At 38.6% G+C, this 19,625-nt stretch overlaps 1 protein-coding gene across 1 annotated transcript in view; it reads right to left on the reverse strand.

Moving 5' to 3' along the window:
* Positions 1-19,625, reverse strand: part of UMAD1 (UBAP1-MVB12-associated (UMA) domain containing 1) — a 251,832-nt gene that overhangs the window by 219,572 nt on the left and 12,635 nt on the right. Inside the window, exon 2 of the mRNA XM_014585059.2 lies at positions 6,913-7,029. Within this exon, the coding sequence (XP_014440545.1) occupies positions 6,913-6,994 (82 nt within the window). The 5' untranslated portion in view covers positions 6,995-7,029. The remainder of the gene's footprint in view (positions 1-6,912; positions 7,030-19,625) is intronic.

Raw genomic sequence — 19,625 nt, forward strand, 5'->3', positions numbered from 1 at the left:
TTGTTGTCATTAAGAAAATTAGGTTTTTAAGTCTATTTCATCACATTTAAAAGTCAAGAGATAAACACACAAAACCAATGACATGTATTTATTTTTCTGGGTTTTTGTTTTTGTTTTGTTTTGTTTTGTTTTTTGCTAAAGGGCACATGCACTTGCCAAAAAAGACAGAGAGACAGAAAGCGAGAAATCAGTCCCCCCCCCCTTAGAGAGAATGGCCATGCCACAATCCCTTCTCCTCCATTCTCCTCTTGGGATCTTGGGCACATGCACACACACGCACCCGGTGTGACTTTAAGCCACTGGGTCTAGGACTGGAACCACGGTCAACTAAATGGGAGTCCAGCAACGTACCCATTACGCCATCTGCTGGTCCCTATTTTTCTGTAATATACCTATTCCACATGAGGCTAAAAATATGTTATGCAGATAGATATATGTGCTAATCAAAATTCATGAGTATGAGGGTCCCATTAATCAAAGCACTGAAAGTATTTCGTACTTACCATTAAACATACTTGACATTTTTCAAAGTAATTATATATAGTAGACTCTTAGACTGAAGTAGATATCATATATGTCAGTATAGAACTATATGATAAAAAGAGGAACTTAGCCAAACAAATCAATTTTAAAAAATATTTTGCCATCCTATTTTTAAATACAATTAATTATACTCCTGATATTCTGTCAGGACCTTTATCAGTCAATTCAGTTAAGTTTTTAACTGTTGAAGAATTTTTAAGAAAAACAATTAATGGGGACCAGTAGGTGGCATAGTGGTTAAGGTGCTGGACTCCCATGTAGTCGACCATGGTTTGAGTCCCAGACCTGGCAGCTTGAAACTCAAGCCAGGCGCATATGAATGTGGGACCAAAATCCTGAGAAGAGAATGAAGAAAAAGGTGTTTCAGCATGACCATACCCCCTAGGAGGTGATTTCTAGCTTTCTCTCTGTCTCTCCAGCAAGTACATGTGCCCTATAGCAAAAATCTCTCTTAAAAAAAAAAAAAAGTATACCCTCTTCTAATCTCAACTTCATTAAGTAGACTATAATTTTCAATATTTGAAAATTATTTGAAACATTAGATAGCCCAAACATTGAGGTAGCCAAAATAAAAGCCAAACTTATGAACAATAATATGAGAGATCTTCAAAACATTCACAGAAAATGTTTATTATGAAAAACTATGCATGGATTTCAAAATTATTTTGCACCAAAGTAAATTCATTCCTTTTTTTTGGAAAGGTTTTTGCTATACAGTGCATGCGCTCCCTAGAAAGACAGAGACAGAGAAATAGAAAGCGAGAAATCATCCCCCAGGGAGGATGACCATGCTGCAATCCCTTCTCCTCCATTCTCATCTCGGGATCTTGGGCACGCACACACGTCTGGCGTGAGTTTAAGCCACTGGGTCTGGGACTAGAACTGTGGTCGATTACATGGGAGTCCAGCGACATAGCCATTATGCCAACTGCTGGTCCCAGTAAACTCATTCTTTTTTTTTTTCTTTTTGGAGAGATTTTTGCTATAGGGGTATGCGCTCACCAGAAAGACAGAGAGAGACAGAGAGACAGAAAGTGAGAAATCACCCCTCGGGGGGATGGCCATGCCGCAATCCCTTCTCCTCCATTCTCCTCTCAGGATCTTGGGTGGGCATGCACATCCAGTGTGAGTTTAAGCCACTGGGTTTGAGACTTGAACTGCGATCGACTACATGGGAGTCCAGTGACATAGCCATTATGCTAATGCTGGTTCCAGGCCTCAGTAAACTCATTCTTAAATTATATTTTTTCTATGAACTTTCTAAAGTCTCCTCATACATTAAACATCAAACTGTACCTCAAAATATGTTCAATTATTATGTGTTGAATAAAAATATTTTTGGAAATAACCTCAAGAAATACAACCACCAACTTTCTTTTATTCAAAAAAAAAGAAAGGAAAAAAGAAAGAAAAAAAGAAAAGAGAGAAGAAATGAGACTCATGTCTTGTCTTTTAAACTGTAAGAAACACAATTAAATTGAGGGGCCTTCTGGTGGCAGTCAGATCCTAAATGGCCAACTGCATGGCTCAAGTCCTGGGCCTGGTGACTTGAAAAACACATCAGGTGTGTAGGTATGCATGCCTAAAATCTTAAAAGGAAAATGGAGGAGAAGCAATTGCAGTGTGGAAATCCTCCCAGGGGGAAGGGGAACACTCTCTCTCTCGCTCACATTCCCTGAGAGTTCTCTCTCTCTCTCTCTCTCTTTCTGTCTCTCTCCAGCAAGTTCATATACCCTATGGAAAATAAAATAAGAAAATAAGAAATACATTAAATCTTTAAAAAGGCAGGCCAGCCTATCTCTAGTGGTTAAGGAAGCCAGATCCAACAGAGCTGACTGCAAGTCAAATCCCAGTCCCAGTGACTTGAAAAACACTCTGCAGGGCTATGTGCATGGGTGTTCAAAATCCCAATAAGATAGAGAAATGAAGAAAAACTGAAGCATGATCAAACCCCATTGGAGAGTGTTTTCTCCATCTCCTTCCTTGTCTCTCTGGTGAGTGTATGCACACTCTAGCAATAAAAAAAAAAAAAAAAGCTTCAGTCCAGTCCAGTCATGGTGATGATGGACATAGAGTGCTTCTGCCTGAGACTACAGCAACATGGAAAGCCCAGGCTTAGACACAGGATTGACCTGAACACATCAGGTATACCCAAGCATGCCCATGATCCTGGTTGGTTGAGTGATTGGAGATATCAGTGTGGCGAGACTCTATAAAAGGTACATGTAGCTCTGTGTGTCTTGCTCAAGAAACAAATAAAACAAACAAAAGTTTAAAATGTCGCTAATATCTTAGACCTGAAATTGATAGTATGACATTTAAATAAACAAGATAGGTCAGTGGTTATGAGGACAGCTCTGAACAGTCTGCCAGGGCTAATAACAAATCTGTTCCATGCTAGCTGCAGAAACTTGGAAAAGTTAAATTCTTTCATGCTTATGGAGATATAATAGTACCCCCACACACACACTGACAATGTTGTTCTAAGTATTTTACACACATGAACTCATTTAATTTCCCCACTAATCCCAAGGAGTAGGTACTGATATCACATTTATTTTGTGGTAAGGTATGTGACACCCTGGGAAGGGGAAATTAATTTGCTGAACGTAGGGAGTAAGTTATGGAGAACATTGCCAACCCAAGGAGTCTGGATCCAGAGTCAGCAACTTAACTGCACTTTACCATGGATCTCTGACATGTACCCAAGAAAGAAGAGAGAGAGTGTAATTGATAAAAAGAGAAAGAAGTCAGAGGCAGTGCATCTCAAGAGACATCGTGGACACATCAGGAGAAATCACCCACAGAACACTTGGAATGCATGAACTTTTTATGAAAAGTGGAAAAGGGGTGGAACTAGGAAGAACTGGGGTTAAAGACAGGTATCAGCAAACAGAAGAGCTCAGGGACAAGGAACCTCAGCCAATACCTGAAGAACCTGCCTCCCTTGGATCATTTGAATGAACTGTAGCACCAGCTCTACTGCACATTAAATTTGCAATCCTGGAATTGTAACAAAAGTAAATCCTCACCATTATTGTCCAACTGCCAGACATATGGTCCTGGGACAATACCAATCCTTCTTAGTCCAAGATGGTCCTAGGAAAAACTCCCTCAAAATACATCATATCAGCCTTTGGAAAATGTATATTAGAGCTTAGATAATTAGCTGTCGTAGCTGGTACTGAAAATATATCAGAATAATTGAATCCTGGAAATAAGCTCATGAAATGGCAAATTTGTAAGTCTGTATATCTTTGGAGGTAGGCTAAAAACTACTTCCTGAATTACAGTCTTTCCAGGGCTGGTAGGTAGCATGGTGGTTAAGGATGCTGGACTCCCACATGGCTGACTGCAATTCAAGTTCCAGTCCTGGCGGCTTGCTTTCTCACTTCCTCTCTCTCTCTCTCTCTCTGTCCTTCTCTGGTCAAATTAAAATAAAATAAAGTTAAATAAAATATTTTTTTTAATTATAGTCTTTCCTGAAAAAGAAGGGGATACACAATAGATAAGCTTCACCTGCTGAGTCAGATTTAACTAGAAACTGGTCCTCTATTGAAGTAGCTTTAAGACGCAATGGAATGTCTGGTCAAGACTACCTGCTACCTGAAATTGGAAAAGATCTCAGAAAAGGCAGAAACAGGAGCCACTTTAGTTATGGTTAAAAACTTGCTTCTGAATTGCTACAATGTAGGCCCTGAGGTAGAGGTAAAGATGTATAAAAAGTGTCTGAGATTCCCCCATCAGAAATTATACATACACGCAAAGAGGCCCCGGCGCTCAACTCATATCTTCCAAATGGCTATTTAATAACAAACAAGAGGAGACCAGCAGATGATGTAATGGTTATGTCACTGGACTCCCACGTGGCTGACCACAGTTCTAGTCCCAGAATCCGTGGCTTAAAACTCATGCCAGGTGTGTGTGCATGCGTGCCTGCCCAAAATCCAAAGAGGAGAATGGAAGAGAAGGGATTATGACATGGCCATCCCCTCTGGGGGATGACTTATCAACTCTCTCTCTCTCCTTCTCTCTCTCTCTGTCTCCCTAGCAAGTTCACATGCCCATAGCAAAAAAAAAGTATTTAAAAAAAAGAGTAACAAAAAAGAAAAGAAATATTAATTTTTAATCATGAAGCAACTGAGAAGAACAAAGTCCTGTCCATATGAGTTAAGACTACAGGAGTGTATACAATGAGGATTACAGAAGAGAATTTGAAAACTCTGGCTTTGTTGAAACAAACTCTGGGGAGAACTGTGAAACTCTTGAAGAATCAGAAACTTCATAGGAGGCCTGAGGCACCCCTAAAGCTTTTCTATTATTGAAGCTAATTCAAGAGATGAAAGAAAGCAACACTGGCAGCTTTCAAGAAACTAAAAATGCTAAAAAGAGGTTGGGGTTGATAAAGCCAGTTATAACTTGGAAGCCAACACACAAATTCCTGAGACAGTAAAAAGGAAGGGGCAGAAAAGCAGTCAGTCATATCCATAGCACCCCACTTTATCCAGTCAGAGGCTTCCAGAAGGACCATCAGCCCTGGTCAAAGACTAAACCCCACTACACTGCCTCAGGTATAGGGGTTCTGGTCTGAAAGAAAACAACTCTGACACCCTAGGTACTGGTCCTGTCCAAAGTCATCTGAGACAAATTCAGAAAAACATACCGAAGCAGGTCTGCCAGAAATTGGATATGGAAAGGATGTCTGCAGTAAATGTTATCCATGAGAAAAAAAATCTATTCTGATCTCCCAGCAATCAAGGTCAAAAAAATGCAAGAGGGCCAAAGTAGTAAAACCTCTATATCCCCTCTGCAAGGAATCAGATCCTAAAGAGAATGGCTGATGACATGAAAGTCAACCTGACTACACCTCAGAATGTTTGGAAGTCAAAGGCACAAAATGGGCCCTGGCTCTGACAGAGAAGGAAGCATGGGCGAGAGCCTAAGCTAAAATTTTAGAACCACTCTTATATCCTAAAGAAACCACCATTTCTGACTTCTGAAGACATACAGAGCACTTGCTGATGTCAGTGGACTCCAGTTTGACTGGGCCACAACAAAAGAAGGTAAGAAGTAGAAACCAATAGTATCTAGAAAGAGAAACCCTGAGAAACATCGCAGAGGATAAACACTATGAGTTAATGCAAATTTTGTCACAGAAGGAGCCACAAGGAGATCCAGAGTGAAAGAGGATGAGAGCCAAGGGGTCATTGGGCTTTGACCACCTTCTGGGGAGAGAACTTCTGGAAGGTACATACAAAGAATAGAAATTTCTCTGACATGATGTGGAGGCAATTTTATTTTTGACAAGAAACTTTTTTCCTTGGGAAGGGCCCTATATTTGGTTGAAATAATTTTATTTTTAAGTTTTTGCTATAGGGTGTGTGCACTCACCAAAGAGAGACACAGAGTGAGAAAGTGAGAAATTATCCCTCAGGAGGAAAGGCTGCAATCCCTTCCCTTTCACTCTCTTTTTGGGATTTGAGGACACATGCACATGCACCGAGCATGAATTTCAAGCCACCAGGCCTGGGATTCAAACCGCATGAGAATCCAGCTCTTTAACCACCACACCATCTACAAGCCCTAAAAGAAATATTATTTTAAAGTCACTAAAATCTAACATTAGGTTTTTGGTATTTCGCTTTTTGAGGTTTAATTTACTTTTTTGTTTGGGGTCAAAGGATGTATGTTCCTACCAAAAAGAAACAGAAAGCATCTCCCAGTGAGGAGTGGTCACAGCACTATCCTTTTTCCTTCATTTCTCTATCCTGTCAGGATTCTGGACATGTGCACATTGGCACTGATATGTTTTCCAAGCCACTGGAGCTAGGATTCAAATCACAGTTGCCACTTGGGATCTAGCTCCCTATGCACTGGCTTAGCTGCTGTATTCCAGGGCCAGCCCAGTAAGTATTAAGTTTATAATTGGAAATAAGATGGTCTTAAATATTCAGGAGACATTATTTAATATATTTAGATTTAGATGTATACTTCATTTATGCCTAATTTAACTTCAGATGCTACTGATAATGCAAGAACCAGGGCTGGTACTATTTATAAGACAGAATTTGGAATTTATTAACTTTTAATATTCCACAGTTCAAAAAGTTCACTAATTTATCAGATGGAAAAAAAGGGGTGATTTTACAATTTTATTTGGAGCACAGAGCCTAACCAATCATATACCAGGAGTCTGACTCCATGACAATATTCCCAATGATTGGCATCTTTATTTTTACAGATTTCCTTTTTCTGAAATTATACCAATAAATGTTTAAATCAGTAAAAAAATAATTTAAAAATCAATTATGTAATTATTAAATAATTTTAAAATTAATAATTTTTATTTTCTTTTTTAAAAAGACTCACCTAAAAGGACAAATCCATCTGCTTCTGTCTCTGGTACTGAGGGCTTTTTAGATTCTACAGGCTTTCTAAAAAAGTGAAACATTGCTGCTGCTACTGCTGCTGCTGCTGCCGCTGCCCCTAAAAGAGAAACATTATATGAGGTCAAATTCAGATGAAATAGTAAAATCTTAACCTGTTTTAGTAAAGAGCCAAACATAAAAATCTCATTATAATTATTCCTAGAAATTCTACTGCCAGACTTAAAAACATAAGCCTTCCTAGGTATGAGACTAAGCTGGAAATTATGGTACCGTCTAATACCCTGAGTGTCTTGAAGTCTTGAATGTAACCTCTCTCAGCTTCTGAAGATTTGGAAAATAAACCAAGAAATCACTTCATAAAACTAAAGTCAATAGATAACACCCGAATCTGGAAGGACCCCAATAACCATAAAGCAGACAGTGGTATGAGGAAAAGAAAAACAAATAATAAATAAAAAATCTGTCCAGGTTTGTCAGACCATAACTAATTTATGCCTCATAAAACTAAGGCCACCTGAAAAAAGAAAGGACGGCATTTCAAACATTCCCTGCTTCTTGTTACCTAATTTTACAAGGAGAGTACCCATTATAAAATTGTACCAACTTTAAATTCCCATCAGTACAGATCTTGTGTTGGTGAGATTATTGTGCACTGCCCCCCCAGACACATTTTTCTCCAACTACTTCCACTTTCACATTCAAGCATGGAAAAAATGAACAGAAAAAAACTGAGAAGAAATTTAAAAGATACTTTCAAAGACACATGACATTCTGAGGACAGCCCCTTATAAGCAAAAAATATGTGAGAGCAAACAAAGGAAGAATCCTGGCATTAGCAAGTTATAACAGTTTTAGTGTCCACAGCCAGTGGGTGGTAGTTGAGGTGCTGGACTCCCACAGGGCTGACCACAGTTCAAGTCCTGGACCTGGTGGCTTTAAAATCACCCCAGGTGCATGTGTGTGCATGCTCAAAATCCCAGTAAGAGAATGGAGAAGGAGGTATGGCCATTCCCCTTGGGGGATGATTTCTCACTTTCCCTCTCACCCTCTTTCTGTGCCTCTCTCTAGGGAGTGCATCATGCCCTGTGCAAAAACCTTTTAAAAAAAAGTTTCCATCACTTTCTGTCTCTCTCTCTCTGTCTTTCTGGCAAGTGCACGTACCCTCTCCACAAAAAAAAAAAAAAAAAAAGTTTCCATACACTTCACTTGAACCAAAAAAATCAAGCAGAGTGGGTAGGTTAAACTTTCATCTGAGTGAAAGCCCTCTAGAAACTGAGAAATGAAAAATATATACATATATAGTCAAATATATATATTTAAGCTAATAAAGCATTAATTCCTGAGAAAACGTCAAATGTTTTTTAAAAAAAGGAAAAAAAACCCTGAATATTATACTGGATTTCATGTAGATTACCCTATTTTGAACTGTAAATTTAAGGATATTATCAAATCCAACATAAATGATGGTAAAAAGGAACCTACTTGTTAATATAAAATATCTGAACTATTTCACTTTTAAGATAAGTAAAAATGGGAGGCAAAAAGTGGTGTGGTGGTTAAGATGCTGGATTCCCTCATGGCTGACCACAGTTCAATTCTTGGACCTGGCAGATTGCTTTCTCACCTTCTCTCTCTCTCTTTCTCTCTCTCTCTCTCTCTCTCTCTCTCTCTCTCTCTCTTTCTCATAATAATAATGATAGATAAATTTTTAAAAAATAAAAAGTGGAGAAGAAAAACACAAGCCATACAAAAAGTAAAATAGTCCAGTAAGGGAAAAGGAATAGGCTCCAAAATCCTCAAAGAAAATAGCTTAGTAGATACAGTGATGGATCCAAAAGAAATGTCTGAAAATAGTTTGGCACCCTCTATAGAGTATAGTTTCTCTATGAGACTGGTGAATGACAAGATTAAATGAAAAAGGAAAAAGTGAAAAGAGAAAGAATCAGACAAAAAAAAATGAGTAAGATAGAGAGAAACACAGTTAAGGAAGAAATGAGATCAGAAAAGAATGGTTTTGAAAAAAAAAGGAATGGAAGAATAAAATTCAAAATGAAAGACTTAAACGAATGGGAGAGGCAACTACTCAACCCCAAACAGTTAAAAATTTAGAAGACCTCTGAAGGAACAACAGTTGATTTTGAAGGCACAACAGCTGATTAAAATTTAATCTCGGATAAGGATTGAATTGAGAATACAACTCTTATAAAACCTCAGTATGGACTACTGTGGTACTCAGTCAATTCTTTCTTTTGGGATAAAATGGATGGGCAGGGGAACTGGGGCAGCCTTGTGGTCTAAGGGAGCTTCTGGCTCCCTTAACCATCAGACCACAAGGCTGCCCCAGTTCCCCTGCCCATCCACATAGCCAACCACAAGGCTTGATTCTTGGCCCCAGAGGCTTGTAAGATATGCTAGGAGCATGTGTGTTGGTGCCCAATGTCCCAACAGGATGGAGAAATGAATTAAAAAAAAAAAAAAAAAAAGGATTGTAGAGTGACCAGGCCCCACAGAGGGAGGTATTTTCTCCTTCTTCCCCTGTCTGTGTCTCTGGTGAGTGCATGTGTGCTCTGGCAAACAAAGAAAGAAAAAAGAGACCACGGGTGCAGGTTTCCAAATGAAGGCTACTATAGCTAAATATACAAACACAGCCAAATAAATAAAGGGGAAGGGGACATGCAAAGAGGTAAAAGGAAATGTAAGAAATACAGAAAATACAAAAGCTGTAGCTAGTGAGCCAGCAGGTGCCGTGGAGGTTGAGGTGCTGGGTCCTGCACAGCTGGCTTCATGGTTGAAATCCCAGACCCAGAGGCTTGGGAGTCACACTAGGCACGTGTGTGTTCATGTTCAGAATCTCAGGAGGAAAATGGATGAGAGGCATGGCCATCCATCCTGTAAGGTGATTTCTCACTTTTTATCTGTCTGTCTGTCTGTCTCTCTCTTTCTCTCTCAGGCAAATGTAGGTACCCTATAGCAAGAAATAATAATTATTAAATCTAGCAAAATTTGTGGGTCTGGCTATTGACACATGAAGGGCTGACGGAAGTCAAATAGATAAGAACCTAACACATTTTTGAGAGTTATACTGTGAAGATAACTACCAGTCTAAATTAAAAGTGGACCAAGACTACTGAATATTTAAAACAACTATAGAATGCTCTTTGTTTTTAATTTTACTAGAGAGTGTGTGCACTCACCAGAGAGAGAAAAGGAAAGTGAGAAAGCACTCCCCCACCCAGAGGGATGGGCATACTGCAATCCCTTCTCCTCCATTTCTCCATTCAGGATTTTGGGAATGCCCACATGTGCGCCCAGTGTGTTTTTCAAGCTGCTAGATCTGGGACTCAAACTGTAGTGTCAGCCACGTGGAATCCAGCTGCCTTAACCACCATGGAACCAATGTGCCCAAGTGCCAATTTTTTTTTACAGACATGAAGCTGCCAGAGAAAACTGGTCAGTACCCAAAGAGGACCTATTCTCCAAGGCCCACTTCAGTTATAGCCAAGGAAGTTACTGGGGAAAAAAAAAAAAAAAAAAAAACCAAGAATGTAGAAGGAATGAGCATTAAAAAAAAAAAAAAAAATCCTCTCCAGGAAGCAAAATCTAGATGTAATTAAGGAACATTCTCTAACCCAAGATGGGGGTCTCCTAAAATGCTTCCTCAGTGAAAATGCAAAAATACTATGACTCTGTGACTGCCCCTATTCATCCCTCTTTCTAAATTGGAGCGTCTGGGGCAATTATCCTTCCCAATTCTACCAGAGTATAAGGGGGCTGGAGGGACAAATATCTTGTCTTTTTAGTTTATGATGTCTTCAGACCAAGAGGTGTCATATTTGGACCTGATGAAGAGACTTCTGTACATCACTAGAGAGAGTGATTTCTGAACATAATGTTATGACTGAATGGAGCAATATGGGCCTTTGCCCTTGAGGAGAGATGAGTTATTTTGGTTGAACACAATAAGAACCACAGTTTTATTAGGGCTATTCGCCAGCATTGTTTTATGGAGACAAAATAAGACAGTTTTCTACCCTCTTTGGAGTCATGGTGTGGCCACATGACTTGTTCTGTTCACTGTCCCCTGCCACTGAAATGCTATAAGGAAGAGCTTTGCGAACACAAGGGAGAAGCCTTTTTAAAAAATGGATGCTATACATCATAATCCTTTCATAGAAGAGCTCAAATTTCCAATACTTTTTCATGTTTGGCCACAAAAATGGAAAAAACATGGAAATCACAAAAGTGGCTCTAATAAGCCATTTTCAAGCCCCCCCAATTTTAGATATGTGTTTAAAACACCAGATGGAACTCAGGTGTAGTACAAAAAAAGGGTATCACCTTAATCCAATTATTCTGTATATAATTTATAATTTAAATCACTGAAGCCTTTAAGATTTTCATGATAAATATCAAATGGAAGCACTAAGCAGTGGGCAACAGTTAGATAGTATGACTTCCTAGCAAAGAGTAAACATTACAGCCTGTCTCTTCCAAACATTACATCATAAAATCCCACACACATTAGAGGAGATTGGATAATTTAGGTTCTAAGACTCAAGAAACATCCAGGCATAAAAGGAACTGGTCAGGAATAAAGGGAGCAGGGACAAAAGAAAAGAACCAAGAATGGCAACAAAGATTAGTTTACTGTAATATCCCTTGGAAATAACACTGAAGTTGTTACAGAAGTACCAGTTACCTTTATACTTATTGTTCTACCAACCTGACCACCACCTCAACTCCATCAACTAAGAATCTATCTCAACCTGTTTGGAATCATGGTTCCAACTTCACAGTACAAGACGTGGGATTCTCTTGTATGACCTATACTACTGCTGACATTAATGACTCATCTAGTAAGTATCCAGAAACAACTTAATAATATATCTTTACAGTAAGATCTTCAAGCATGAAATGTCTAAGGCAATAAACTGCAAATTATCTTCATCTCATGATATTCTTTTCATATCACTCAAAAACACAGAGCAGTATAAAAATTTACTCTGGAGGAATGGCAAATATCATTCTAAGATCTTCCCCTATGAGCGGTCACCACTCCAACAGCCAGATTTTGATGCCTGCCTGAGACTACCAACTGGTAAAGAGAAGGGGAGTAAACCAACACCACTAGCACTAGACCAAAATATCTTACACATCTTTACCATAACCCCAACAGGTACACACAATCACCCTCGTTGTGTAAGTGAAGAACTGTAGTAAAACTAGATTAAATATTGGTCCAAGTATATGCATCTAGTAAATATGTAGTAAAGCTCAGTTTCAAAACAAGTCCTTTCAGCACCAAAGCCTCAGAGACAAGGAGCCCTTGGCATTTAAGTATTGGACTTTAAAATATTGTAGCATTTCTTGGGGGCTTACAGGTAGTATGGTGGTTAGGGTGTTTGGATTCCCACATTGTTGCCCAGTTTGAGTCCAGGACCTGGTGGCTTGCTTTCTCACTGCCCCCTCCCCACCACCACAACCTCTCGCCTCTCTTTGGTAAGCACACGTGCCTCATAAAATTTGTTTTAAAGTATTAATAACATAATGTTTTAACATCATTAACATGGCATTTCTCTGGGACCAGCAGTTAGTGTAACGGCTATGTTGCTGGACTCCCACACAGTCAACCATGGTTCGAGTGCCGGCCCCAGTGGCTTAAACTCCGGCCGGGCGCATGTGCATGCGTGACCAAGATCCCAAGAGGAGAATAGAGGAGAAGGGATTGTGGCGTGGCCATCCCCCCAGGGGGTGATTTCTCGCTTTCTATCTCTCTGTCTCTCTGTCTTTCTGGCGAGCACACATGCCCTATAGCAAAAACCTCTACCAAAAAAAAAAAATACATAGCATTTCTCAGTATTAGTCAAATAACAATCAATTAATTCCACGTCTTTGTCAATCTCTACTTTCCTAGAACTTGCTCAGCTCCATGTTCTGAAGATATCTGCTAAGTACATAGTATCTATGTTCAAGACTTTCACTTATTTTATACTTATATTTTATAAACATTTGTTTATTTAAGCCAGATAATGATCTACCACTGAATAGATGTATAGATGCTGCATGAACTTATATTTAGAGAGAACAAACTGGAACCTCATGGTGATCATTAGCAAAATTAAGTATTTAAGAGCACGATCATTAAAATGGAGGAAGCCTGCTGCCCTACACCTAGTACATGGTAAATCCAGAGCCTTTTGCTTCTGATGTACATGGCCTTGACAGGTGGGCAACTTCTGCCTACAATTCCCAATCAAACTCCAGACTTACTTCCTTCTTTATAAATTTCAATATTTAAAAAAAAATTATCTGCAGTAAGCAAATTTTATATTTGTAAACAGAAAAAATACTGAAATTTGTTCATAAAAATCGATTATTAGCTAGCAACAATACTCTTTCCTGGCTAAGCTAGGATCCACTCCAGAAGGCCTCTAACTCTGATAGGGCATAAAGCATTTACATGCCCAGTCTACTGGCTGGAAGAAGATGACTGCAAATCATATACTTGATATAAAATGTTTACTAAAACATATGAAGAGCTCTTAAAACTCAATAAAGAGAAAACAGCTCTATAAACTGGGCTAATTATATGAATAGCCACTTCATCAAAGAAGATAAATGGATGGTAAAGAATCACATGGAAAGATGCTCAACATCATTATTCAATAAAGAATTGCAAATTGGAATGTCAATGACACACTGATAGGTATCTATAAGAATATTTAAAATTAAAATGACTTGCCATACCAGATGTTGGCAAAGATGTAGAGCAACTAGAACTGTTGTACACTGGTGATGGGACCATAATCTAGTATACAAGCATTCTGGACAACAGTTTGGCTATTTCTTTAAAACATAAACATGTGTCTACAAGTTGATTCAGTCCTTCTACTGCTAGGTATTTACCTAAGAAAAATTAAAGTGTTAGGACCAACAGTTAACGTAATGACTATGTCACTGGACTCCCATGTAGTCGACCGTGGTACGAGTCCTGGATCCAGTGGCTTAAATTCACGCCAGGCACATGTGCGTGCGTGCCCAGGATCCCGAGAGGAGAATGGACGAGAAGGGATTGCGGCATGGCCATCCCCCCTGGGTGGTGATTTCTCACTTTCTGTCTCTCTGTCTCTGTCTGGTGAGCGCACGCACCCTATAGGAAAAAAAAAAAAAAAACTCTCCAAAAACAAAAAAGAAAAAGAAAATTAAAATGTATGTCCACACTTGTACACAAATGTCATAACAGCCTTTTTTGTAATATCCCAAATATGCCCAGTCTACTGAAACAACCAAAATGTCCAAAAACTGATAAATGGACAAGTTTATGGTATATCTACAATACTATTCAGTAATAAAATGAAACAAAATACTGACATGCTACAATATGCATAAATACCCAAAAAAAACTGAGTGACAGAGGCCAGACAAAATAAGAGTTCATACTGTATAATTTCACTTACATAAACTTCTAGAAAATTAAAACTAATGTATAGTGACAGAAAGTAGATCAGCAGCAATCGCCTGAGGAGGGTGAGTACAAAGAGGGAGGAATAACAAAGGAGCACAGGAAACTTTCTGAGGTTAGGTCCATTCATTATCTTAATTGTAATGAATGTTTCAGTGGTGTAAGCATATGTCAAATTACATAGTTTCAATGTGTGTCACTTATTGATAATACCTCAAGAAAAGCTATTTTAAAAATTCATTATTAGCATGATATTTAAATATCATATAAAAGTTTCAGTTCACATTTATTCTGAAAATTGTCTCAGATCTCTTAAACCATTTTGTGTGTATTACAGACAGGCTTTGTATATATTAAAAAAAATGCTTCTTTGCTCTATGCATTCACACAAAACTGAAAATAAAAGGGCAGTGTATTCACTTTTAATGTAATACACAGACTGAATATAAAAGGGTTTGCCTGATTGCTTGCTGGACCTAGCAGATTCTATTGCTCTGAAGGGGGAGGGGATAGTAAGGAATATATTTCTTTTTCCTATTACTCCCAGGCTTCTCTTTTAAGTAATATTACCCATGACTAAAGGATTAAGGAAACATGGTTTTCTCAATTTGATTTTCTCTTTTCAAATTCAACAGACTACTAGTTAATATAAGTATATCAAGTAGAATGAAATTCCTCTGTGGATGATAAACAGCAGTCACTTACTATTATAAGGAAATATATATCTATATTTATATATAGATACACACACACACATTTTCCCTACACATTTCTACTGAAATCCAATAAATATGTAAATTTCCTACTGCTAAAAAATTAAAATCCTAAACAATGTTTAATCATCCTCCTTTTCAGAGAGTGGGCTGTGAAATACCTGATTATGCAAATACAATGAAAATTTAGATAACAAGTTTACTAATTTCTCCTAAGAGATACCAAAATACTATAAGACTGGTGGTCCATACTTTCAGTAGCTTTAATCTTGAGAGACAAGAATACATTACCTAAAACAGTATTAAATGGTATAAAACATTCCAGAAACATCAATGAGAACTGGAAAAGCCCTGGTAGGCTTCAGGAAATATGTTGCCTTGTCTTTAACTTCAACTGATACGAAGAGTATAGCAATAAACAGAAGAAGAGAAGGAGGGACCAATATGAACAAAGAGCATAGAGAGTTTGGAGAACAGCAAGGGGATTAACCTCACTTTAGGCAAGGAACTATGTTGCTAAGCAAAGAAAACAAGACTGTAAAAAAAAAAAGGTAGCTAGAAATATCTGAAGAGGCTGAAAAGTCAGGGAAGTGTCACAGTATCCAGAGTGGCCAACAAGGATTTGTTGAATGTTGTTGTATAGTCTACAGCCTTGAGCAAAGCAGTGTTTACAAAAGATCAAACTTAAAATAATGGGTGTGGAAGAGATCAACTGAGAGGACCATGGAGTTAAGCAACTAGAAAGCAGTGGTGTGGGCTGGCAGGTGACATGGTGGTTAAGGCACTGGACACTCCCACATGGCTGGCCACAGTTCACGTCCCAAACCTGGTGGCTTGCTTTCCCACGTTCCATCTCTCTCTGTATGTCTCTCTCTGGTCAAATTTAAAAATAAACGAATGAATGAATAAATAAATGATTATTTTCCAAAATAAAAAAGAAAGAAAGCAGTGGTGGAAAGAGACTGGATTAAGATGGGAGAAGTTTGGAGATCAACAAATGGCATAATGGTTACACTGCTGGACTCCCACATGGTCGAGGACAATGCAAGTCCCAGACCCAGCAGCTTAAAACACACCGGGCATGTGTGTATAAGTGGCCAAAATGCCAAAATGCCAAGAGAAGAATGGAGGAGAAAGGATTGCAGCATGACTATACCCGACCCAGGGGTAATTTCTTGCTTTCTGTCTCTCCAGCAAGCACATGCTCCCTATAGTAAAAATGTCTCTTAAAAAAAAATGGTAAAAGTTTGAATGAATAAAGGGAATAATATGATGAAATGATATGGACTATAGGACCTAGCGACTCTCACCTCTGCAAAATACAGATGGAAAATAATTTATAAAAGATGACTGAAGTTTTAGGCCTGAGGACCAAAGAATGTGGTATTAAACATAAGAAAAGGAAATCAGGAAAGAACCAATTTTTTTTAAAGGAAAAAAAATGAATCAATGAATCTCATAGCAATCTGAGTTTTTAAGACAAACTAGAAATCTAGCTATTAGGTAAAAATCTAGTTTATAGAAAACAGCAACAAAATCAAAGTTTTTAAAAATACAATGCCAGCACTATAGTGCAGCAGTTAAGTGCTGTGCATAGGAAGCTAGATCCCACACGGCTGACCACGATTCTAATCCCAGCCTCAGCAGCTTGAAAAACATGCCGCGCGTGGTGCATGCATTTCCAAAATCATGACAAGATAGAAAAGAGTGTGTAGCATGACTATGCTCCATTGGGAGGTGTTTCTACCCATCCTCCCCTTGCAAGCACACGCTCCCACTGGAAATGAAAATAAAATACTATACAGACTGAATAAATCCTTTACAAACTGGACTTGGCCTTTAGGTGACAAAGTTTTAGAATGAGGACAAGCACAGTTTAGCAGCCTAAATTATCAAAGACCTTAGAATTAAGTGGACATTCTGGCTAGCATACCCATCCAAGTTATTATTACTTTTGTTTATTTTGACTAGACAGCTCTATAGAGATGGGAGCTCACTTGTACAAAACTGAAAGTCACACAAAGAATTCCTGTCCACCAAAATGTTTCTGACAGAATGAACTAATGAATTCATCATTGTTCTAAGGATTCTGACCAATTTTGGGTTCATTTCTAAATTCATTTCTAAACTTAATTGACTGTATACATGTGATGATGCTTTGAGTTCTCTGCCGAACCAGCTGTAATATCTTACTAGTTCCTTAATTAACAAATTCAATAAAGTCACTGACAGATTTTATACTTACATGAGACATGATATTATCCAAAAATTTATCCTTTAACATCAGACTACTCCCAGTTTTTCTATCCCACCTAAGTGGTTTTTTTTTTAAGAGAGAGGTTTTTGCTATGGGGTATGTGCACTTGGTGGAGAAAGAGAGAGAGAGAGAAAAAATGATAAATCACCCCCCAGAGGGGATGGCCATGCCACAATCCCCTTTCCTCTATTCTCCTCCCAGGATCTTCGGCACTCACGCACATGCACCAGGTGCAAGGTTCATTTTTTTGTTTGTTTGTTTGTTTTGTTTTGTTTTTAAGAGGTTTTTGCTATAGGGAACATGGACTTGCCCAAATGACTGAGACAGACAGACAGAAAGTGAGAAATCACCCCCCAGCAGGGCATGGCCACGCTGCAATCCTTCCATTATCCTCTAGGGATCTTGGGCACACACACATGCCCGGCATGAGTTTAAGCAACCAGGTTCAGGATTTGAACCATGGTAGACTTACATGGGAGTCCACCAACATAGCTATTATGCCAACTGCTGGTCCCAACTCCTGGCATGAGTTTTAAGTTGCTGGGTCTGGGACTCGAACCACAGTCAACTATGTGGGAGTCCAACAATAGAGCATTACGCCATCTGCTGGTCCCCTGTTTTATTTTTAATACTGATGTAATAAGGAAAAGGTATAGATGTCTGAGAGGAAAAGCAAAGAAAGACATGTAAACCACAGGTTGGAGACCAATTACATTAAGTCATTAACATAAATTTTATTTCAACCTCTCTGATTTATGCTCAGACAAAAAAAATAGTGACATGAGGGAACCAGCAGTTAGCGTAATGGCTATGTCGCTGGAGTTCCACATAGTCGACCGCGGTTCGCGTCCCGGACCCGGTGGCTTAAAACTCACGCTGGGCGCATGTGCTTGTGTGCCCAAGATCCCGAGAGGAGAATGGAGGAGAAGGGATTGCGGCATGACCATCCCCTCTGGGGGGGTGATTTCTCGCTTTCTGTCTCTCTGTCTCTCTCTGTCTGTCTGGCGAGCGCACGCGCCCTATAGCAAAAACCTCTCAAAAAAAAAAAAAAATAGTGACATGAAGCAAAAAACTGGAAGCTTGGTTCTAGCTGTTTTTCAATGTTTTAGTGAGAGTAAGTTCAATTTACTGGATGTAAAAAAAGTTTAAAAAAAATAGAATAAAATGGGGGAAGGCAGGAAAAGAGGAAAACAATATGATCTGAGAGCATCACATATGGTAAGTAATGTTTTGTGAATTTTTGCTCTTGGATGCACGTGTTAGGTTATGAAATGGAAATTATTTATTTTGGATTGTAGACAAAGTTGTTTCAAGCCACTGATGAGAGAGGGGCCAGCCAGTGTGGCATGGCAATTAAGATGGCTAGAACTCACATGGCCAACTGCACAGTTTGAGACCCAGACCAGGCAGCCTGAAAAACATGCCAGGCATACATAATGTATGTGCCCAAAAAGCTGGAGAGGAGAACGGAAAAGAAGGAATCTCAATGTGGCCATCTCCCCTCCCAGAGGGTTTTCTCCCTCTCCCTCTGTGTGTGTGTCTCTCTCTCTCTCTGTCTCTCCAGCAAATGCACATACCTGATAGCAAAGTTTTACAAAGATAAAATACATCTTAAAGAGCCATTGATCATATCTGGGCTCTCACATACTCCCTTCAAATATTTTGGGAAAACTGTGTACCCCCTTACCCTCTTTAAGTTCACATCTAAAATTTTCCAGATAAATTTAAAAGGATATAGTTTCTAGTCCTTAATAAAACTGCTATATCATTCTTTTAAGTTTATTCAATGAAATTTAAAATCATAACATTTCCACATCTACCTTCGATCATTTAAAAATACAGAAACAAGTTATTTTCCAACAGTAGGAAAATTCACATTGTTCTTTTTCTCCCTGAACTCATAGTTTTACTCCACTTCCTCTGGTCTGGAGTAGCTCAGAGATAACCTTAGAACACACTGGTGCAGCTTTTATAATACATAGAGTCTGCCAACTGGTGATGGCAAATTCACTTTTAAGAGAGCTTATCCTCTGATTTAACACTCTTAACCTTTTCACTTGTCACCAAATGGAAAGTGATGTCATATAACACAGTTTTGTGTTGTAAAACACACATAATAGCCATTAAAAACTGTAGTTATCTGATTTAATAAAACTTAGTTCCTTAATATGATTTATAGATGTGTTTAGCAAACTGAGTTTAAACATGTTATTCTCTTTAGCCAAAACAAAACCTTTAAAATACTTAGAAAACTAGAAGAC

The sequence above is a fragment of the Tupaia chinensis genome, unplaced genomic scaffold, assembly GCF_000334495.1.
Source record: "Tupaia chinensis unplaced genomic scaffold, TupChi_1.0 Scaffold148792_1, whole genome shotgun sequence".
Taxonomy (NCBI): Eukaryota; Metazoa; Chordata; class Mammalia; order Scandentia; family Tupaiidae; genus Tupaia; species Tupaia belangeri.